We start from the raw sequence: 23,902 nt of genomic DNA, 5'->3' as shown, positions 1-23,902 counted from the left end.
GCATAGTTCTGAAAGGTTTCCTGCAGTGGAATGGGGACTTGGGAAGTTTTCTCTAGCAGTGGGTTGAGAACGGGAAAAGATGGAGTAGAATGACACCTGGGAAGGGTTTGCAGCAGTTAGTAGAAAACTCTGTAGGGTTGGCAGAGGTGGGTTAACAACTCATGGGTTGGCTGCCAAAGGTTTGATTACTCCGAAGGGTTGGCTGCAGTGGTTTTGATAATTCCGAAGTGTTGAGAGTGTAGGTTTGACGACTCCGTAGGGTTGGCAGCAGCATGTGAGTAACTCGGAAGGGTTGGCAGAAATGAGTGGACAACTTGGAAGGGTTGGCATCAGTGATTGAGCAAAACAGTACGGTAGGGAGTGGGGTAATTGGTATTTTTCTTGTTTTTAAACAAAGAAAATGGGCGTGAGTCATGGTAAGAAGAAAATGGGAAAGAGTAATATGTTTTTCTTTAATGTTTTTATAAAGTGAATTCAAATGTTCATTTTACAATCGTCATACAGTCATGACGGTTAGTCAGTATGAATGCGCTTGCGCAGAGTTTGAAAACCATGTCTCCTTTAGTATTATTTCATTAGTGTTGTTTTTTCCTAAACATTTGCGCAAGTTTCGTTGTTTAACTTAATACATAAAGATATTTATTGTTTAGAGTCGATGTATATATGGTTTAAAGGCAATGTGTATGTTTGTGTGTAATTAAGTACAGTATTTCTGAATAGCAATTTGGACTGGACGAGGAGGAAGTTTTTACAGGCATGGTGTCCAGTTTATTACATGTCATTGTTTGTCTTTTACAATGTTCCCTTTCATATTTACGTAGAGATTTCTCACATAAGCATATCAACTGAGTGACATCGTTCAGGTGTAAATATGCTAACTTAGGTTCTTGTGTTTACGTTCGTGGAGACTCCAGACATGTGTTTATGTAGATGGAAAGCAATAAGTAAATATTGTGATCTTGGTATGACAGATACAAGCCAACCTGAGCTAAATAAGTTGACTTTTAGACAGTAAGGTTGTGAAAGGAGAAGTTCGATTGTCAAACGGGAGGTTATGACCTGTTATGTTTTCCCACTAAGCAGTGGTACAAGTTAACACCTTCTGGCAAGAGGCAGGAGACGTGCACTGAATCAGAGCTAATGTGTGTGTGATACATTACGATCATTCATGCTGATAAAATCTAGTGCTAGTGCATTACAAGACAGCGAAGTGATGAGAAGTTATTATCATTGATTTCTGTACAGACTAAATACTGTAGTTCAGCGTGACAGTAAAAACGCAGTGGGCATATATATCTTCTATGTGTCTACTGATCACTGGAAAATATTGATTCACTTTTAAGGAAGACATCATCAGTAACATACATAAGAAAGAATCATATACGTTTCACATATACAGTCATGTTTTTCGATAGAAATCCTGAGAATGCTTTATGAACTTATAGTCTACCTGTAACCGAGTTGGGTACGCGCCATGTCAGGTGACGTGGTGATTCAGTGACTTACGATGACGTGTATCCGACGTCATCGGTCACGCCACTGAATTACGCCTTGGGATTGGCCATGACCAGAATACTGAGCGGACCAGGGTGTGCGTGGGAGGTGGGTTTGGTGGTGGAGTGGATTGCGATGAGCAGTTGTCACCCGGCCTTTGGACCTGTAACGTGTAACCTGAGCTTCTTGAATAAGTGTTGTCTGCCAGAGTTCCAATTTTTTCTTAACCCTCGAGTCTTCGAGTGTTGTGCTGCTGTTCCAGTAACTACAAGCTATCTTGGCATGTCAAGAGTGATGGATGTCTGGCTGATCCCAGAGTTCGACGGATGGTAACACAACGTGATTGAGTGGCTCAATAAGTTCGAGCTGGTGGGCCAGCTGCGAGGTTTGTTGTGCTTACAGAACATCATACCACTGTGGCTCACTGGCGGTGCGTTACTGTCTACCAGCAGCTGAGCAGTGACAACAAGCTGGTATACGAAAGAATCGAGGAAGCTCTTGCGTCCATAGTTGCGTCAGATCGGTTCTACTCTGACGAGCAGTTCACCGCTCGTAAGTTGGACGATGGTGATTGGTGGACGTGTACTTGGCCGCTTGCGTCGTCTGGCAGCGCTGTTTGGGGGTATGCCTGACACCAGCCTGGCCAGTGCTTTTGTGGCCGGCGTACATGGCGCTGTCCACCTCATCCGACGGGCTGGTTCACGCATGGAATCCATAGGGATTGGCCAGATCCTGGGCCGCACTGTTTGAAGAGAATGGCAGTGCTGCTGCAGCAGATGTTGCGCTGCGGCGCCCTGCTTGTGCTGGGGAACAGGTCGAGGCAGCTGATGTAAGCTGCCGTGACTGCGGTCAGCCGAATCTCTACACCAGTGACTGTTTAGCTTGACGCTACGAGCATCAAGGTGGACGCGGCAACATACGCTACCTTTGCTATAACCGCCAACGGCATATCGCTTCATCATGCTCAAGAACGAGGAAGCTGATTAGGAGAGGTGGTGCCAGCGCCAGCCTCCTCTCCGGCTGGTTAGTAACAGACGCTCTGCCGATGGTTCGGTTGATCGTGGACGGGGTGAGCTGCGACACCCTGGTGGACACTGGCTGTACGAAGATTATCGCGCACGTCTCCATGTGCTCCCGCTGGACGAAGCAGAATATCTGTGTGATGACTGTGAGCAGTGCTTGTGCGAGGGAACGGTTGTGGTGCGCGCCCAGCTGCCGTCGGTGGTTGCGTCACCAGTTTAGTTGCTGGTGGCCATTAGGCCAATGAACCAGAACTTCGTCCTCTACGTGAATGGTGTTAACGTTTTCCATGGTGTGACGGTGCGCACGCCGAACGAAGTGTGGTTTGGTGTTGACGAGTCTCCATCTTCAGCAATGGTGACTGTAGCAACAGGTCCCGTTATTGATGAAAAGGATTTCACCGTGACCCATGATGCGGCACCGAGAAAGTGGACGGTTTTATGGAAGCTGTGTGACGGTATGGAGCCGCCACGTCTGTTGAACACTATTTCGGAGAACCGGATACGACCGGGGGGTCGCCAAGTGTACGAACGCGAGGTGTCGTAATGGATTACGGATGGCTGGTTAGTTCCACACGATGAGATGCGTCACGGAGCAGCTAAGGTGACGATCCCGCTGAAGGTCATTTTTCACGAGAATAAATTGAAGGTGCGCCCGGTGCTCGACTTCCGTGAGCTGAACTCTCGTCTTAGTCCACATACGGCCGACACAGACGTATGCGGTGAGAAGATTGGATAGTGGTACCGCCGTGGGCAGAAGATTACTCTTGTCGACCTGCGTAAAGTCTACCTTCAGATCCACGTGAGCTATTCGCTGTGGCCGTATCAGACGGTGGTATTCCAGGCACGGCGGTACTGTTTGACGTGGCTGAGATATGGAGTGAGTATCGCGCCCTTGGTAATGAAGAAGGTTCTGAGTACTGTATTGAGTTGGGACGAGAAGATCAATCGTGCAACTTCTTCGTACTTGCATGACATCCTGGTGGACGAGATGGTAGTGATTGCGACGGATGGTTAGAACCACATCCGTTATCACGGCCTAGTCTGCAAGCCCGCTGAGCGAGTGTCCGAAGGCGCTTGGTTTCTGGGCATACGAGTCTGGGGAGAGAGACACGGCCTTTCTTGAAAGCGAGACGACGACGTTGGTGATGTGCTGGAGAAGTTGATCAGACACGTGGCGTTTTCCATGTCTTGGCGCCTTACGATCCACTTACCAGTTTGTGGCTGGCTGCGTGCTGCGGCTTTCTGCCTAAAAAAAGAAACCATTGCGGTCAACACCTCCTGAGACAGCCAACTCCAGTCCGGAGCTGCACCCGATGTTCGACGAGATCCCACAGCGAATGAAATGCTCGGATCCAGCTCAAGGTCGATGTGATGTGGAAGGCAACGAGACCGTTGTATGGGTGGACGCCAGTTCTCTTGCAACAGGGAACGTGCTGGAGGAAAACGGCAACATCGCTGAAGACGTCTGCTGGCTACGGCAGAACGAATGCTCGCCCATTTATCTCTCCGAACTGGATGCCGTGCTTCGGGAAGTAAACCTTGTGGTCGCCTGGAAGATGACTAATGACTTAATTCGAAGAACGTGTACTACTGGTTGTTGGACTCGCTGTCAGGGAAGTCGCGTCCGAAAACGAAAGCTGCCAGCGAGATGCTTATCCGTCGGCGCCTGGACACGATGAAAACAGTTATGAGTACAGTTTCCAGCTCGAGATCAAATTCGTCTCTGCACAGAATGTCGAGGTTGACGACATGCCGGGCCATGTGCGTGATCTGCGGCTACTGACGTCGCAACCATCAGTCTTGGAGGAGTCTGCTGAGGATGAACCTACTGGGAACGACGCAGAAGACGACAGTTTGATGACTTGTGCACCTGCTATTAGAAACGACTCTGCCACAGACGGAGCCGAAAGGTTCGAGCGAGAATGAGAAGAGTCCAGGAAGACCACTGCCGCGCCGAGTTCAAGAGAACGCCGTCTGGTGGACCGTTTTCATTTTTGTGATCTGCTTTAAGATGAGGGAGGAGTGTTGTATAGCTGTAACCCAGTTGGGTATGCGCAATGTTAGGTGATGTGGTGATCCAGTAACTCTCGATGACGTGTAACCGACGTCATCTGTCACGCCATTGAATTACAGCTTGGGATTGGCCGCTGCCGGAATACTGAGCGGACCAGGATGTGCGTTGGAGGTGGGTTTTGTGCTGCCGTAGACTGCGTTGAGCATTTGAACCTGTAACGTGTAACCTGAGCTTCTTGAACAAGTGGTGTCTACCAGAGTTCCAGTCTTTTCTTAACCCTCGACAGTCTTCGGGTGTTGTGCTGCTGTTCGACTATCTACAAGTTATCTAGGCATGTCTACCGTTGAGGAAGATGTCGGGAAGGCCGGTGCCCTGGCGACTGGAGTGAGCGGTCCGGTGATGGATGTCCGGCTGATGCCAGAGTTCGACAGATCGTCACACGACATGATTGAATGGCTGAATAAGTTCGAGGTGCTGGGCCAGCTGCGAGGTTTGTCGGGCTTACAGAATATCATACCACTAAGGGCCATCGGTGTTGCGTTTGCTATCTACCAGCAGCTGAGCAGTGCCAACAAGCTGGTATACGAAAGAATCAAGGAAGCTCTTGTCTTCGCATTTACATCAGATCTGTTCTGCTCTTACGAGCAATTCACCGCTCGTAAGGTGGATGATGGTGAATCGGTGGACGTGTACTTGGCAGACTTGCGTCGTCTGGCAGCGCTGTTTAGGGGTATGCCTGACACCAGCCTGGCCTGTGATTCTGTAGTCAGCGTACATGACGCTGCCCGCCGCATCCTATGGGCTGCTTTACGAAAGGAATCCTGAGCAGAGCTCGTACGCATGCGTGCTGGTTGAGAAGAATGGCACCGTTGCTGCGGCAAGGTTTTCGCTTCGGCTTCCTGCTCCTGCTGGTGAACAGGTCGAGGCAGCTGTTGTAACCTGCCATGACTGTGGTCAGCCCAATCACTACGCCCGTGACTGTTTAGCTGGACGCGACGGGCGCCGAGGTGGACGCGGCAAAATACGCTGCTTTTGCTGTGACCGCCGAGGGCATATCGCTTCGTCATGCCCAGGAACCAGGAAACGCGCTGCCAGCGCGAGCCTCCTCTCCGGCTCTTCAGTAACAGGTGCTCTGCCGATGGTTCGGTTGATGGTAGACCGGGTGAGCTGCGACGCCCTGGTGGACACCGGCTGTTCGAAGATTATCGCGCACGTCTCCATGTGCTCACGTCGGACGAAGCAGGATATGTATAAGATGTAGTGAGCGTCGAGCTGCCGTCGGGAGTTGCATCACCAGAGGGGGTGCTGGAGGTGGTCGCCAGCCCACTGATAATGAATTTTGTCGTCGGCATGATTGGCGTTAACGTTTTCCGTGGTGTGACGGTGCGCACGCTGGACGACGCGCGGTTTGGTGTTGACGAGTCTCCATCTTCAGCAGTGGCGACTGTAGCAACAGGTCATGTTGTTGATGAAAAGGTTGAACACTATTCCGGAGCACCAGATAAGACCGGAGGGTCGCCAAGAGTACGGACGTGATCTGTTGCAGTGGATTACGGATGGCTGGCTAGTTTCAAACGACGAGATGCGTCACGGAGCAGTGAAGGAGACGATCACAGTGATCGCCATTGTTCAAGAGAATAAAAGGGAAGCTGCGCCCGGTGCTCAACTTCCCTAAGTTGAAATATTATCTTAGTTCACGTACGGCCGCGGCTGACGGAGACGTATGCGGAGAGATTAGAGTGTGGTGCCGCCATGGGCGGAAGATTGCTCTTGTCTATCGCTACAATGTGATGCCACAAGGTGACGACCCTTCCTCCGCTCCTGCAAATCCAATCTTCAGATACGAGGTCAGGTTGCTCGGTATGGATGGTGTAAGCGAGCATGATCGGTCAGAGAACGTGCAGCATCACCTCAAGGTCGGCGACAGTGTGGATCCACCAACCCAGCAGAAGATGCAACGTTCAGAGGTCCAATGGATTGGTGACCAGGGTCGTCTCTGAGTAGATAGTCGAGGTCGACGACATGCCGCGCCAGGTGCGTGATCTGCGACTAGTCACGTTGCAGCCATCGGGCATAGAGGAGTCGCCTGGGGATGAGGCTACTGGGAACGATGCTGAAGACAACAGTCTGATTAGAAAAGACTCGGCCACGGATGGAGCCGAAGATTCGAGCGAGAATGAGGAGGAGAGTCCAGGACAACCACTGAAGTGCCGTAGTTCAAGAGAACGCCGTCCAGTGGACTGTTTTCAGTCTAGTGATCTGCTTTAAGATCAGTGAGGTGTGTTGTATACCTGTAACCCAGTTGGGTACGCGCGATGTCAAGTGACGTGGTGGTTCAGTGACTCACGATGACGTGTCACGATGACGTGTAACTGACGTCATCGATCACGTCATGGAACTACGGCTTGGGATTGGCCGCTGCAGGAAAACTGAGCGCACCAGGGTGTGCGTGGGAGGTGGGTTTGGTGCTGGAGTGGACTGCGTTCAGCAGTTGTCACACGGCCTTTGAACCTGTAACGTGTAACCTGAGCTTCTTGAACAAATGTTGTCTGCCAGAGTTCATCTTCCCTTAACCCTCGACAGTCTTCGGGTGTTGTGCTACAGTTCGACAATCTACAGAACTCATGGTAAACATGAGTATAACTACAGCTATTATTTTCATTTTGTGAGAAAATTTTGGTCATTTTTCTTAAGGACTGAAAGTTATAAACAGGAAAACTTTTCATATACGAACAAGCCATGGAGAAGGTGACGGAGGAAGTCACTATATGAAGTTTTGTTGTGACTCACTTATGCAACCTCAGCTGTTCTCGTTCATACTTTCTTCTCTGAAAACTTCAAATGTGTATTAGAAATAACAAGAAAAATCAAATCGTTGTACTACATTTAAGAGAAGCTGTCTCGCAATAGTTTCGGGGCAAGTGTATATGGACAACTTGAAGCGATGGCAACAGTGGAGAGAGAGTTGACAACAAAGGGTTGACAACAGTGGATAGAGACTTGTGGAAAGATTGAAAACAGTGGAAGGACAGCTCGGAAGGTAAGCAACAGTGGAGTTGCATAGTTCTGAAAGGTTTCCTGCAGTGGAATGGGGACTTGGGAAGTTTTCTCTAGCAGTGGGTTGAGAACGGGAAAAGATGGAGTAGAATGACACCTGGGAAGGGTTTGCAGCAGTTAGTAGAAAACTCTGTAGGGTTGGCAGAAGTGGGTTAACAACTCATGGGTTGGCTGCCAAAGGTTTGATTACTCCGAAGGGTTGGCTGCAGTGGTTTTGATAATTCCGAAGTGTTGAGAGCTGTAGGTTTGACGACTCCGTAGGGTTGGCAGCAGCATGTGGGTAACTCGGAAGGGTTGGCAGAAATGAGTGGATAACTTGGAAGGGTTGGCATCAGTGATTGAGCAAAACAGTACGTTAGGGAGTGGGGTAATTGGTATATCTCTAGTTTTTAACCAAAGAAAATGGGCGTGAGTCATGGTAAGAAGAAAATGGGAAAGAGTAATAATAACATAAACATGTTTTTTCTTTAATGTTGTTATAAAGTGAATTCAAATGTTCATTTTACAATCGTCATACAGTCATGACGGTTAGTCAGTATGAATGCGCTTGCGCAGTGTTTGAAAACCATGTCTCCTTTAGTATTATTTTATTAGTGTTGTTTTTCCCTAAACATTTGCGCAAGTTTCGTCATTTAACTTAATACATCAAGATATTTATTGTTTAGAGTCGATGTATATATGGTTTAAAGGCAATGTGTATGTTTGTGTGTAATTAAGTACAGTATTTCTGAATAGCAATTTGGACTGGACGAGGAGGAAGTTTTTACAGGCATGGTGTCCAGTTTATTACATGTCATTGTTTGTCTTTTACAATGTTCCCTTTCATATTTACGTAGAGATTTCTCACATAAGCATATCAACTGAGTGACATCGTTCAGATGTAAATATGCTAACTTAGGATCTTGTGTTTACGTTCGTGGAGACTCCAGACATGTGTTTATGTAGATGGAAAGCAATAAGCAAATATTGTGATCCTGGTATGACAGATACAAGCCAACCTGAGCTAAATAAGTTTACTTTTAGACAGTAAGGTTGTGAAAGGAGAAGTTCGATTGTCAAACGGGAGGTTTTGACCTGTTATGTTTTCCCACTAAGCAGTGGTACAAGTTAACACCTTCTGGCAAGAGGCAGGAGACGTGCACTGAATCAGAGCTAATGTGTGTGTGATACATTACGATCATTCATGCTGATAAAATCTAGTGCTAGTGCATTACAAGACAACGAAGTGATGAGAAGAAATTAACACTGATATCTGCAAAGACCAAATACTGTTTTGGTGTACAGTAAAAATGCTGTGAGCATTTATTTTTTCTTTTATGTGTGTCTACTGATCACTGGAAAATTGTGATTCACTTTTAAGGAAGACATCATCAGAAGTAAATAACATACATAAAAAAGAATCGGATACGTTTCACACATACAGCTATTGAGTATAACTACAACTATTCTTTTCATTTTGTGGGGAAAATGTTGGTCATTTTTCTTGACTGAAAGTTATAATCACAAACTTTTCATATGATACGAAAATGTCATAGAGAAGGTGACGGAGGAAGACACTATATGAAGTTTTGTTTCGACTCGCTTATGCAACTTAGCCAGTTCTCGTTCATAATTTCTTCTCTGAAAGCTTCAAATGTGTATTAGAAAAAACATGAAAAATTAAAGCGTTGCACTACAGTTTAGAGAAGCATTCTCACAATAGTTTCTGGATAAGTGTATATGGGCAACTTGAAGCGATGGCAGCAGTGGAGAGAGAGTTCGAATGGGTTGACAAATGTGGATAGATAGAGACTGTGGAAAGACTGAAAATAGTGGAAGGACCAGCTCGGAAGGTAAGCAGCAGTGGAGTTGCATAGTTCTGAAAGGTTTCCTGCAGTGGAATGGGGACTTGGGAAGTTCTCTCTAACAGTGGGTTGAGAACGGGAAAAGATTGAGCAGAATGACACCGGAAGGCTTCGTAGTAGTTTTTTGAAAAGTCGGTAGGGTTCGCAGTGGTGGCTGAACAACTCTGAAGGGTTACTTGCATATGGATAACCCGGAAGGATTGGCAAAAATGAGTGGACAACTTTGAAGGGTTGGCATCAGTGAATGAAGAAAACGATACGTTGAGTGGGGCAATTGGTAATTTTCTTGTTTAACCCAAGAAAATGGACGTGATTCACGATAAGAAAATGGGAAAAGTAATAACAGATTTTTTCTTATAATTGTTATAAAGTGAATTTACATGTTGTTTGCATTAGTCATATAATCATGCCGGTTAGTCAGTATGAATGTGCATATGCAAGCGCTTGCGCAGTTTGAAAATCATGTCTCCTTCCAATATTCATTGTGATTTATATTTTCATACATTCACTGTTTGAGGTGGAACACTGCTTCTCTCGTGCTGATCGTGGCAACACCAACAAGACAACACCAGCTAATTAAGCACAACCAAATCATTGCCCTTCGAGGGACTTTTTTCTCCATTCGCGTCATCGCCCAGCAACTTTGCACCTTCCCTTAACGGCGGCAAAGTGGATCAGAAGGAACGAGGAAACTGGTGATCTAACAGATCTTGGTAAGTGGAACATAGCTTGAATGTAATTATCACTGTATATAGCAGCATAATTCTGGTAAAAGTAAAGCAATTATCTCCAATATGTTATCATTAGTTATAGAATATGAGTTTCAATGTTATTAATTCTATTATAGACAGGAGATCATGGCCACGGCTGACCACCTGCCAGGAAGACGAGACCATACTACATGCAGTGGAGGACATCCCCTTCAGCAACTCGGTCAGGATCCACGAGGACCAACAGCTGCCAGTGTCGGTGGAGACAATCCTGCGGCGCTTACACGAGGGGCGAGTTCACCACAAGGTTCCTCCTGTGAAGGACTGCCCTCCTCATACATCAACACCGCACTGGCCGCCTCGCCTTTGCTCGCCAGTTTGTCGCAGAGGATACGTATTATTGGTCCCGTGTGATCTTCACTGATGAGAAGACTTTTACCACCAACAACAATGGCATAATACACTTGTGGAGACAATAATACTAGGTAAGCATAAATATAATCTATACAATACTAATTTTACGTCAGCAAATCACACCTCTGCTAGAGGTCGATTTCCCATGAGATACGCTTTGCCGCTTCACGCCACCAGTTGCTGTGCTTCCTTCACGCCGTCCAGACGGTTTTCTGCAGCTGCGAGCTTGGCAGCCTTCTTCCTGTGATCCCTATGGAGCGGAAAGGCTTTGCTACAGCCTGTGACCCAGTTTGGGGCTGGCTGCAACACCACCCGTGATCCGTGTAGGAGCGGGGAGGGAAGTGCGTTGTTGATGCACTTGTGGAGTTGACGACTCTCACACTGACCTGCACCGCCGCCTTGCTCTCGCCGCCGCCATGTCGGATGTCCCGGGCAGTTCCACCAGCATACGGAGGTCGAGTAAGGAGGGCGATTCTGAACATGCCAGGCATGTGAGGAAAGGCTCCTCGCATAGGACTAGCTCCAGGAGCAGCCCTTTTCAGCGGGAGGCTCTTCAGGGCGGTACCAATAGGCCCCATGGTCACGTCACTGGTGATGGCGGTGACTCTGCTTCCCAGCACACACGTTCCTTGCCTTCTACCTCACGGGATGAGGCATCTGCGCCGCCCTGGAACATGGTGATGGACGCTTTGGCTGCTTTACGTGGTGATGTGGAGAAATTGAAGGAGGAAAGGAACTTAAGCCCCAGTCGGTGGGCTGATGACGCCTCGGCGGCCGTCGATGTAAACATTGGCCTTTCTAGCCAGGTGGTGCCTCCCTCGCGCTCGCCCACGGGTTTTTCGGGCTTTACTCCAGCTGAGCATTACCTTTCCAGTGATGACTGTGTCTCTCAGAATGCCGGCGGCCTGACAGTGTTCTCCTGCAGTGCGCCAGGGCTTACGGTCCTGTGGATGAGGTGTCTGATGGCATTGACCAGCATGTTGCCGATATGGTTAACCATGTATTTGCTCACGGCTTGCGAGAGGAGGAGTATAAAGAGATTTTGGAGGATGCTGCAGCCAAGAGGCCAGATAACTGTCATGCCTTAGCGCCCGTGGATTGCAACTTGCAAGTTTTAGATGCACTGAAGACTGATGCCAAGAAGGCAGACTTCCGTTTGAAGGATGTTGGGAAAGACATTATTACGGCTGCCACAATTTTGACTAAGTCACTCACAGTGCTGACAAGATCGACCAGACTAGCCAACCAGATGTTGCCCAGGAAGTTGGCATGCTTAATGGTGCCCTGGCACTCCTGGGTCATGCTAATCATAAGAATAATATGGCTCGCCGGTTCATCATCAAGCGCGAAATTAACCACAAGTATGCTCACCTCTGTTCAGACAAGGTGCCCATGACTCGTCTTCTGTTTGGGGATAATGTCTCACTCTCAGCCAAGCACATTGAGGAGTCTGAAAAGTTAAGGAGTAAGATTGCTCCAAGGAAACCGCTCTTACCTCGAAGTTTGGTCCTGGCAAGTTTAGGGGCTCTTCTGGGAGACTGCCATACAGGGGTTTTATGGCCAGGTTTCATCTATATGGCCAACGCACGCATGGTCCCCGGAGTGAGCACCGGCAATCCTTCTCACGGCAGGGTCCTGGGACAAAAAACTCCCGAGGCCGGGGTCACAATCCCCAGCAGTAACTGAGGTGAGTCATCCTTTTCAAGCTGGCAGACTTCACTATTTTGTACATGAGTGGCATGCTATTACGAGTGATCCAAATATTTTAGATATTGTTCAGCATTGCCATTTAGATACTGATGTTACTAACATTGGTCCTTTATTTGCTGAAGAAGTTGAGTATGTGTTTAATGTCGAGGAAAAGGAAATTGTACAGCTTTTGAGTCTGGGGGTTATAAAGGAGACCCAGAGACAGGAGGGGCAGATTCTTTCCCCTATTTTCTTAAGACGGAAGAAGGATGGTGGGTTTAGCATGATCCTTAACCTGGAAAAATTTAATAAATTTGTAGAGTACAAACACTTCAAGATGGAAAATTTTGAGCAGGCGATTCGTCTTGTTAACAGCGGTGTCTTCATGGCCTCTGTCGATTTGCGGCACGCTTACTATTCTGTTAAGATAGCTGAGGAGCAACAACGCTTTCTGTGTTTCAAGTGGCAAGGAAAAATTTATCAATTCACGTGCCTACCTAATGGGGTTGCGGATGGTTCCCGTCTGTTCACTAAATTAATGTATCCTGTTTTTGCTGTATTTAGAGAGAAGGGACATATCATCACGAGTTTCATTGATGATACTCTTATTTGTCACTGCACTTTTGATGGATGTTGAGAGTGTGCGTGCCACTGTTGACTTGCTCAAGAAGTTAGGTTTCTGTATTAACGAAAGCAAATCTGTCTTGGTCCCCACTAAGCGCTTGGAGTATTTGGGGAACATTATAGATTCTGAGACTATGACAGTAACATTACCTGATCGTAGGATACACAAGATACTACAACGCTGTGAGGAATTGTTACATAGTGTCAGAACCAAAATTCGGAATGTGGCCAGAGTTGTTGGGCTATTAGTTGCAGCCGTTCCAGCAGTAGAGATAGGGAAACTGCATTACAGGCGGTTAGAATGTGTTAAGATTGCTGCGTTAAGAGTCGCAAAAGGTAACTTTGACAAGTGGATGGTGGTCACTCATGAGATGAGATTGGACTTGCTTTGGTGGGTATCTCACATTGCATTGCGAAAAAAGACAGATTTTTCGGAAGGGTACAGAATTGGATCTGTATATTGATGCATCAAATTTAGGTTGGGGTAGCCACCTCAATCAACAAAAAGTTAATGGGAGATGGTCATTATCAGAATCTGCCTTACACATTGATGCAAAGGAACTCGAAGCCATCTCCCTGATAGTGCGCTCATTTGCATCTCTTCTCAAAGGACGACATGTTCGGGTGTTTTGTGATAACACGACGGCGGTGACCTATGTCAATGAAATGGGCGGCACACGGTCCTCACTGTGTAATGACATTTGCCGTGACCTTTGGGAGTGGTGTGCGGTGAATGATATCTGGCTTACCTGCTCTCATGTACCGGGTAAAGTCAGTCTCATGGCAGACGCTGCATCTCGGACATTCAATGACAGGCATGAGTGGAAATTGAATGAAGAACTCTTTAGGGCCCTCTCTGAAGTATTTGGGGTTCCGAGCATTGATCTCTCTGCTTCTAGACTGAATGCTCAAGTGACTCGTTTCTGCTCCTGGAAACCTGACCCAGATGCAGAACATTTTGATGGCTTTTCTATCTGCTGGTAGCAGTTTGAACTAATCTACCTTTTCCCACCCTTTGCTCTGATTGCCAGGTGCCTACAGAAAATTCGAGCAGAGTCAGCGAAGGGGTGGATGGTATTGCCTCTCTGGCCGTCCCAGCCCTGGATGGGGACTCTACTCACTTTGCTGGTCAAGGAACCACGGCTGATTCCGAGGGGGGGCACACGTCTTGCGTCACCCATCGACGGAGGAGGAACACCCCATTCTCCGACACACCCGACTGATGGCTTGCCTCTTATCCGGCAACATCTGCGAGACTGGGGGATTTCTCAGGCAGGTACGGACATCATTCTTGCCTCCTGGAGACCTGCGACTGCGAGGCAGTACCAGCCACATATTAACAGGTGGTTACAGTTTTGTGGTAGCCTGAACATCGATCCCTTTGCTCCCACTGTAACTAATGTTGTGAATTTTCTGTCTGTCACTTTCCACAGAGGTGTTAGTTATACTTCAATCAACACTGCCAGGGGTGCACTCTCCTCCTTGGGGATTACTGCGGATGGTTGCAGTGCAGGCAGCCATCCTCTTGTCACCAGGTTCTTAAAGGGAGTTTTTAACTTGCGGCCGTCTGTCCCTAGGTATACAAGTACTTGGGATGTTTAGCAGGTGCTACAGCATCTGCGTGCCATGGATCCTTTGTCCTCCTTCTCTTTAAAGGATTTAACACTGAAGCTTGTGATTTTCATGGCACTTACGCAGGCTGCCAGAATGCAAACTTTGCATTGTTTGTTGCTGAAGAATATTAGTTTTGGGCAGGCTTCTATTTGTGTTTGGTTAGGGGAAACTATTAAACAGTGCAGGCCAAAGTTCAATGTGCGGTTTGTGACCTTTAAAGCATATTCTACTGACATTAGATTGTGTGTGTGAAACTCTGAAAATGTATATTGCTAGGACAGAGGAGTTCACAAATTCTGCACATCAGGAGAATGGGAAGTTACCCCTAAGTTTTATCAAGCCCCACAAGCATGTAACGAGGGACACTGTTGCAAGGTGGATTCGAACAGTGCTTTCTCTGTCGGGCATAGACTCCAGCCAGTAGTTAGCGGGCAGTGTTCGGCCTGCAGCTGCATCGAAAGCCAAAGCCATGGCTCTACCGATTGGACACATCATGGCAAGGGCTGGGTGGTCCAGGGCTGCCACTTTTGCCAAGTTTTATGACAAGGAGATTGTCCCGAGTCACGATCCTTTACAAGATGCTGTCCTTCAATAGTCTGTTCGTTTTGTTTGCATAAGAGATGTTGTCTCTTGTCACCTGGTCATTGGCTATGTAAATTTCTTACTATATTGCAGTTGGTTACTGCTTGTATCATTTCTCCTCTCTGCATGTTTACAGTACGACACCCACATGGCTTCAAAACCTCATGGGAAAGCGACCTCTAGCAGAGGTGTGATTCGCTGACGTAAAATTAATGAAGTACATGAGACTTATCGTAGGTCAGTTGAAATGTGCTTCGAATTTTATGAAGCAAATTACCTCTGTTAGAAGGGAGCTTTCACATGCCCACCTCTCCCACCCTACGCTCTTTAGCGTCTTGTGGCTTACATATATCTAGCAATGCAAAATGTTCAGTTACTTTCATGTGGTTGGTCGTACTCTTTAAAGTCTGGTGGTGTGAAGCGGCAAAGCGTATCTCATGTGAAAGCTCCCTTCTAGCAGAGGTGATTTGCTTCACAAAATTCGAAGCACATTTCAACTGACCTACGGTAAGTCTCATGTACTTCATTAATTTACATACTAAAATAGTATGCATATTTGTACTTAATAATAAGGATGAGTCTGGTATGTTTCAGTATTAAGATGTGAACTGATAATGGAGGAGAGTGACTGTGATGATTTTCCTTCATCTTCTATTTTCGTTCATGTCATTCTGTAGGTGAAAACTGATGTATAAAAATTAAGAGAAGTATATTTCAAAGTCCTTCTTTATAGTATAGTGTCAGGTTAATTAAAAAGGAAAATATTTCTTATAAGAAAAGTTTTATTTAAAATCTACTAACTGTAACCACTTGATAAAACCTTGAGATAAAGTATGCAACCATTACACCATCTGTATTTCTGTGCTTATACGAACGTAGGAAAAGTACGAGGAGGCGTGGAGTGGGCACGCAACACTGAACATGTGTGGGGTTGATCCTGCATGGTGTGGCAGACCTAAAAAGGATTGAGGGCAGGTTTACCGATGAAAAATATATTAGTATTTTTTAAGTACTTTTTTTCCTCTCCACACTACAGGCGCGGAACTTCCCATTCCCGGCCGGCCCACAACCTCTTCACGACCGGTCCTATCCATACGGCCTAGGATGTTCAGCAATGTTTTGCTGCCAGAGAGGACCTGCATTTGCTCGAGTGGCCAAACAAGGGGTGCGATATGAATCCCATTGATAACATTTGAGCAAATATCGTAAACAGCTGGGAGCCAGAGAAGGAGAGCGGACACTAGACAACTATTGGCCCCGACTAGTCATCGGTGGGAACTATTCAGGAGCCTGCCTCGCCTCGTGCACAACCATGTCTCCTCTTATGCCAGACAGATTGTGGGCTGTGCTTGAGGAGGTTGTTGCACTCACTATGAAAAAAGTAAACGTGGAAAAAAAAATACAAAGTATTCTATTGAACTTGCCTCTGATGAAATGTTTAAACCTTACAAATGTTTCTGTGAAATGCATAATTAACTTTATGAATATACGAATTAAACAACCAACATCACATTTAAGCAGGCGTAATATAACCGTTTTTCTTAATTATTACGTAAAGCAAAAAATATCTTTGATGTCTCGCAGAGTGACTAGGTTAGAGTGGACAGCCAGGGGCTGGTGTCAGTACTATAAAGTAACGGAGATGAAAACTAATTTGACGGCTGCTAAGACCCTTGCAGGAGTTTCATTTTAGCATTGCTGCTCTTGCCTACTCGTTTCTGATATAGATTTTTTTTCTTCCTAAAATCATTTCATGACCCAAAGAGAAACTGCTGTAATATTTTCTTCTGCTAATGACATTACAGCACTACAGAAACTTGTGTAAGGAGAGACTTTGTAAATACAGTATTTGAATTATTCAGAAGTTACCACTGGTTATGTTTAGGGTTCGTCGAACAATGTTAATTGGCAAGTTGGTGACTTGCCTATTAACAGTGTCTTTAAACTATGCTTATTTAAACTATTCCAGGTGGGAATAATGTTGGTAGTCGTGTAGCGCCTCTCATATCCCCTCTCAATATTCACAGCTGTCGTCTTCCATTCTCTTATGGTCTATATTGTGTTGAGAGTGCTCAGAGCTACACTGTTCTAATTTGAGCTACAAATATCTAAGCTTCAATATTTCAATCCTCACGCTGTACTACAGATAAAATGGTTTTTTACTAACTTTCATTGTTTATCAGTGGTAAGGAAAATATTATAGGTATATGAAGGAAATTAAATTGCTGAGCAATTACTGTGGTAGATTTGAAGTTGACCCCTCTGGCCTTCCCTCATCAGAAAACAGTTTTTTGTTTGCTGGTAGACAAACTATCTGGATGTTGTTAGCTACTTTAAATCGCCTTAACTATATCAAAAATAAACCTTATTACCTACAACTAACCTTGAATACGGAGACTACTTGGCCCTGTTATATGATGCAACAATATACCGTAATTATGGCTGCAATATGTTTGCTGTGCGATGATGCACTTGCCCCGGGGTGGCCAAATTCAGTATAATGGATTAGATGTTAACAGAGCACCTGACCAAGCTTTCCAAATAGTCTCCGAGGCGTAGGGTAGATTCCTATATAAAAGAGTTGAATTGTTATAATAAAGTGAAGTAGATTTAAAATGTTACAGTAAACCGCACTTCCAGGTGAGTCAGTACTGGAAATGTCTAATTTCAACCAATACCAAAAAGGAAAATTATGAATTGGTCGTTAATAAGTCTAACATAATTTCATGGAGTGATTCATGACCTAGCAAAAACTATTAATATCTTAATTTCTTGGATACTTGGGCCAATTGTAAAATCAATAAACACAAAGTTAGGAATGATATTTGATACAAGTAGTTGAGCGTTAATTATCATATAGGAAAGGGTGAGGTTCTAATGGCAAATGGGGTTTACTTTTTCTTCAAAGGTCTGATATTTTAGGAAATGCAGATTTCAAAATATTACTTGCAATTCCTTTAAAACTTGCCTTTCACAGGGATAATCGGTTGGTTTCATGAACAGCTATTTATTCAGCAGGAGGAGCCGAGTGGTTTATTATTGAACACAAACGAACACACTGATACAATGAGAGACCCGGGCGGTTAACCATATCCTTTACTAAGCCCTAATGATGGAACCTGATTTGGGGTATGAGGCACTGCAGAAGTTGTGGACAAATGCAGAGGTTGCAACAATAAAATATCTACTGTAGTGCCGTGTTGGTGAGGTTGTTGCAGTGATGATGGTCACTTGCTTAAAAAAGCATATATTAACTCGCCATTATGGATGATCAAGGTGAAAAGGATTTCAATTATGAGGATAATGTAAACTGTAAACATTTCTCAATAGTTATCATATCGTAGAAAGAGCGACCCCCTAGTATTATCACCCTTCGAATACGTAGCAGTAATTCTAAATTTTCCAAATGAAGGGAAAAACATGCATGAACATGGAGAGAGAAAGAGAGATGCAAGCACAGGAGGAATTTGATGTCGATTTGCCAGTCTATTTCTAACCTACAGATTATGCAAATTATGCATGATAGTTAACACCTGTCACAATTCATTATTTTGTTCTCGTAATCATTACTTACACCTTCAGTTACAACTGTGTTGCAGATGTGATGTAGTCGTAATCAGGAATCATAATCATTGGAACTGATTTCATGTTTTTTGAGGAATTGTAATCGATTCCATTGTCTCTAAAGCCAAACTAATTGTAATAGATTCCCCTGCAAAAGTAATCATAATCATGATGACTGTATGATTCACTTGCCAGCTGTGAAACTCTTAGTTTTTCCTCTCCACAGATAATGGTAAACTTAGGGGAAAATACAAAATGAAATAGGCTATACTTAGATTGCAAGTGTGACTTATCTATAAAGATTATATAAAAAGTACCAAGAAAAGTCTATAATGCTGGGGATGAGAACTGTTTGTTCAGTTGGGTCCGACAGCTGGCCAACCAAATATTGTAAGTTTGAAACTGTAGCGTCTTTACATCATTACATTAGCCTTGTGGTTTTGGCATTATTTTGAAGATACTAACTTTAACTTATTATGCTTAATATTCACAGTCGCATGTCAGCCAATAAAACATCTGCTTGGTGCTGTTTTCCTCTGATAATGTAACTTGTATTTGTAATCAATTGCAAACCTTTGGAATCGTAATCGACTCCAACGCTTTGTGGGTGGAACCATAACAGTAATCGTAATCATAACTGATTCCATGTGTAAATCGTAACATGTCTACATCGTTGTGTACTGTCACCTCTGCATCTGTTAACTCCTTGACCTCTGCCCCTCCGTTATCAATCACCTGATCCCTATCCCCTCCCTCATGAATGATTCAGACCTATGAATCAATCCTCGCGGAGTTCACGCCTACCACAATGCCTGGATAACATTGTACCATCCAGGACTGAGGGAAACTGTACAAGTGAAGTTAAGATGATCCAGTATCTTACTGAATGCATCTTGTATAAGTACACTAGTTGCTTGTGTACTTTTTGCATGGTACCAGATGTATTCCAAAAGCATATCACACTTTGTATATAGAATGTTACAATAACTGCCCATTTGCAGAGGTACTGATAAATTGTGTTACTACTGTATATAAACCAACAAATTTTACATTGGATCCCTGCAGCTCCAAGTTGCGCCAGTGCCAAGCACATAAGACTCTTTTAAAAGCAATGAACACCCTTTCATTACCGGTATAAAACATCGTTCCAACTTGCTCTATTCCTTGTATGCCTCTTACCCTTCTGTATGTTCAGGGCCCAATCACACAAAATCTTTTTCACTCCAACCTTCCACCTCCAATTTGGTCTGCTTCTTGTTCCCTCCACCTCTGATACACACATCCTCTTTGTCAACCTTTCCTCATTCATTCTCTCCATATGTCCAAACCAATTCAACACACCCACTTCTGCTCTCACAAATCACACACTTCTTATTACCATATATCTCTCTTACCTGTTCATTAGTTACCACATATTATCCTTAAACATTTCATTTCCAAAACATCCAACCTCCTCCTTACAACTTTATCTATAGCCCATGGCTCACAACCATATAATATTGTTGGAACTACTATTCCTTCAAACATACCCATTTTGGCTCCGAGATAATGTTCTCTCTCCACACATTCTTTATCACTTCCAGAACCTTCTCCCCCTCCCCAACCCTGTAACTTCCACGGTTCCATTTGCTGCTAAGATTTTTCTCCATTCAAACCTGCATCCCAATTAACTTGCCCCTTAACCCTGCTGAACCTCATAACCTTGGTCTTATTCGAATTTACTCAACTTTCTCCTTTCACACACTTTTCTAAACTGCAGTTTCTTACTTGAATCGGCCACCAGTGCTGTATCATTGGCAAACAATAACTGACACTTACCAGGCCCTCTAATTCTTAACAGACTGCATACTCTCCCCTCTCTCCAAAACTCTTTCATTTACCTCCCTAACCACCCCATCCATAAACAAATTAAACACCGTGGAGACATCACACATCCCTGCCACAGACCTCCTCCTCTCTTCCTACTCGTACACACACCTTGCATCCTTAATAAAAACTTTCACTGCTTCTAATAGCTTACCTCCCACACAGCATCTCTATCAACCCCATCATATGCCTTCTCCTGATCCATTAATGCCATACAAATCCATCCGTTTTTCTAAACATTCTTCAAAGCAAGCACCAGATCCACACATCCTCAACCACTTCTGAAACCACAATGCTCCTCCCCAATCTGATACTCTGTACATGCCTTTACTTTCTCAATCAATACCCTCCCATACAATTTCCACGGCTTACTCAACAAACTTATGCCTATGTAGTTTGAACACTCTCCTTTGCCTTTGTACAATGGCACTATACATGCATTCTGCCAATCCTTGGGCACTTCACCATGATCCATACATACACTGAATATCCTTACCAACCAATCAACAACACAGTTACCCACTTTCTTAATAAATCTAACTGCAGTACCATCCAAACCCACTACCTTGCTGGCACAATCGCACTTCAGTAGTTCAAATAATTTTATTTAATGTAATTTTTCTATTCGTGTGACACATGTTTTGTGGAGATAATCCATCTCATCAGGTGTCAATACTTAATATTCACCAACTTGAAAAAGCAATGCCATCAAAATACTTTCTGGCCTCTGGAAAATGGGTGTTTTTAAAGTGAAAAGCAATTTTTCTGCAGTGAAATGAAAGACCATATAATAAAAACACAATACCCAAGAAACAAGTTATATGGTCCTCAACTTACCCTGGGAGGAATAACAAACTTCTAACAAGACTGCATTGCTATAATTACAGTAAGCACTAAACCATCTGGTGTATGGAGTTCTTTTTAAATGTCAGCACAAACTTCATGTCCAACTGATCTCGTATATAAATACCTTTGTTCTACAGGATTCTGGAAATGTATACCTAGTACCATTATGCCACTCACTCTGAGAGTTTTGCTGGCATTTGTTGTTTAGGACAATGTTCCTTACGTTTTCCTCCACACATTTAAACTCTCTCATCTGGGATACTTGTACACTCTTCCCAACTTTGTTACAATAACATAAAAAAGGGAATTCTGATTATACATACATACACACTTTAATTCATTGTATCATTATATCTATAATGCCCTCTGAAAATTGGTGTAAGAATTTCTAATGTAAATTACCACACTAACTAGATTTTCTGGTATAAATTACCACACAAACTCTAAAGCTATTGCACAATCACAGCGCAAAAATTTCATATGGAATACTTCATCTTAACTGACACTAATAATATTCACTACACATTTTTCCTTTGATCATGAAGTTGGTTGATTAATAAACATACTTTCTAATGTAAACATTCAATAAAATATTTGACCTTTTGGGCACTGGGGCATGGATATTCAGAAGGGCAACAGGGCATGTGAAGTGGTTCATGCAAACAATGCAACAGTCTGTGGGGCTTGGCTGTAGATAGTAGGCTCTGGTTTTGGTGCACTATACATAAAAGTTATAGAGTGGATTTGTGCACATCAGGCTATTGTTCATCTATTCCTGATGCTACCTCACTAGCACAAGAAATTTTTTAACAAATAAGACAAAAGCAATTCAAACCACAGAAAGATGATCTACCAATCTACTCGACAGTATAACGCATGAAGTTTTCTGTATACCTAGAAAAATGCAATAATGATTAAGAGATCACTCCTCCATCACATTTAATCAGAAAATCATACAACCAATAATATGAAGTGTAAATTTCATAGCAACAAAGTTTGCATAGCATTCGTCTGTCCATGCTTATCCACACATGCCACACGAGAAATAAGTAAGATGCACCCTACATGTAAGTGTGGATTTGTTACTACAATATGAGACATGCCAGTGGATGACCACCATATATTAAAGCAATATGAGTGATATCTTTTTGATATCAGCAAAGCACTTAATTCTACCATATGATGGTATCTTTCATGAATTTAAACCCACAAAAAACAGCATATTGCATGTGTCCAGAAATATTCATGAAATAAAATCTTCGGTAAAGTTGGCTTCATTTACATTGATTTCACTTATGGTAAGACTTCTCAGGGCTGTGTCAAATAAATGAGTCCCTGTAATATACTAGTGCTATAATTTACAAGACTTAGTTTTATCAATAGAATAGCTTGCATTTCCAGACTTCGTTTGCCAAACCAGCAGAATCCATAGAAATGCTCAATGTCTATACCTTAGGAAAATTACCAGTGGGGCAATTGCTCAGTCCCAACCATGCCAAACTACCGACACTTAACTGTATTATAGCGATCATAACAATAAAGAGAAAATAATGATTACTCCATCAGCATGATAAAGCAAACCTGGCAGTAACAGTTAATTTGATTATAATACTGATGGCACAATGACTCTGGACTTTATATGGCTAAATTTACTTCTATTTCATAAAACTTCAAAAAATAATGGAGGTTGTACAGGAGTGTAGAGAAAACTACTGAGAATTTAAAGATCTTAAAAAAAAAAGTGCAGGTTGCACATCAGACAATAATGCAGCCCTCTTCAGTCATGAGTTGTGCTTCACCTTGCTTGTTCACTTGCCTGAACAAAGAATATTTGTCAACATGAAATATAGTCTTCAAAATAAGCTAACAGCAATTATTGGCTGGTTTTCCTAATATGTCTGAGCTTTCTCAACACTACATCAATGACAACTGATAAAAGTGAGGTAACAAGCAATGGTTAACAGATTCTATAATTAATCAAAACTTTTGCACATATTTTATTCCAGTCAAAACTTGGACACTCCTCTGGCAGCATCAGAAGAACCTGCTTACTTTTGGTGCAACATATAAAAAGCAACTGATGAGCTAATTAATTGGACATGATACACATACAAATATTCTCACAATAATCCCACATCAGCAAGGTGGCTCCAGGAAACGAAGAATGGCCTATCCACTTGTATGCACATATGCATACACAAATGCCCATACATGTACATATGAACATATATACATACATATACATACATACACAGACATATACTTATATAAACATGTACATAATCATACTTGCTTGCCTTCATCCATTCCTGGCACTACCCTGCCACACAGAAAACAGCATTGCAAACCCTGCTTCAGCGAGGTAGCGCCAGGAAAACAGACAAAAAAGGCCACATTCATTCACACTTGATCTCTGGCCGTCATGTGTAATGCACCGAAACCACAGCTACCTATCCACATCCAGGCCCACAGACCTTTCATGGCTTACCCAAGACGTTTCACATGCCCTGGTTCAGTCCACTGACAGCATGTCGACCAAGGTAGTTAATGGGCAAGTCAATC

At 44.0% G+C, this 23,902-nt stretch overlaps 2 protein-coding genes and 1 pseudogene across 11 annotated transcripts in view; 2 read left to right on the top strand and 1 right to left on the bottom strand.

The window, feature by feature from the left end:
• LOC139750376 (uncharacterized) overlaps positions 1 to 16,492 on the top strand; it is a 22,824-nt gene extending 6,332 nt beyond the window's left edge. The window contains exons 2-5 of one of the 6 annotated variants that reach the window (XM_071665105.1): positions 9,949 to 10,144; positions 10,279 to 10,626; positions 13,900 to 14,144; positions 16,101 to 16,492. The gene's annotated coding sequence lies outside the window, so the exon portion shown is untranslated. The other 5 variants (XM_071665106.1, XR_011713121.1, XR_011713120.1 and 2 more) reach the window with 5 other exon arrangements.
• Positions 11,461 to 13,889, top strand: LOC139750375 (uncharacterized; annotated as a pseudogene).
• LOC139750374 (uncharacterized) overlaps positions 15,827 to 23,902 on the bottom strand; it is a 195,136-nt gene continuing 187,060 nt past the window's right edge. For all 5 annotated transcript variants that reach the window (XM_071665097.1, XM_071665101.1, XM_071665098.1 and 2 more), the window contains one exon: positions 15,827 to 23,902. In XM_071665097.1, coding sequence (XP_071521198.1) covers positions 23,897 to 23,902 — 6 coding nt within the window. In that variant the 3' untranslated portion in view covers positions 15,827 to 23,896.

Source organism: Panulirus ornatus, chromosome 9 (genome assembly GCF_036320965.1).
Source record: "Panulirus ornatus isolate Po-2019 chromosome 9, ASM3632096v1, whole genome shotgun sequence".
NCBI lineage: Eukaryota > Metazoa > Arthropoda > Malacostraca > Decapoda > Palinuridae > Panulirus > Panulirus ornatus.
This window is presented reverse-complemented; position numbering and strand designations above follow the sequence as displayed.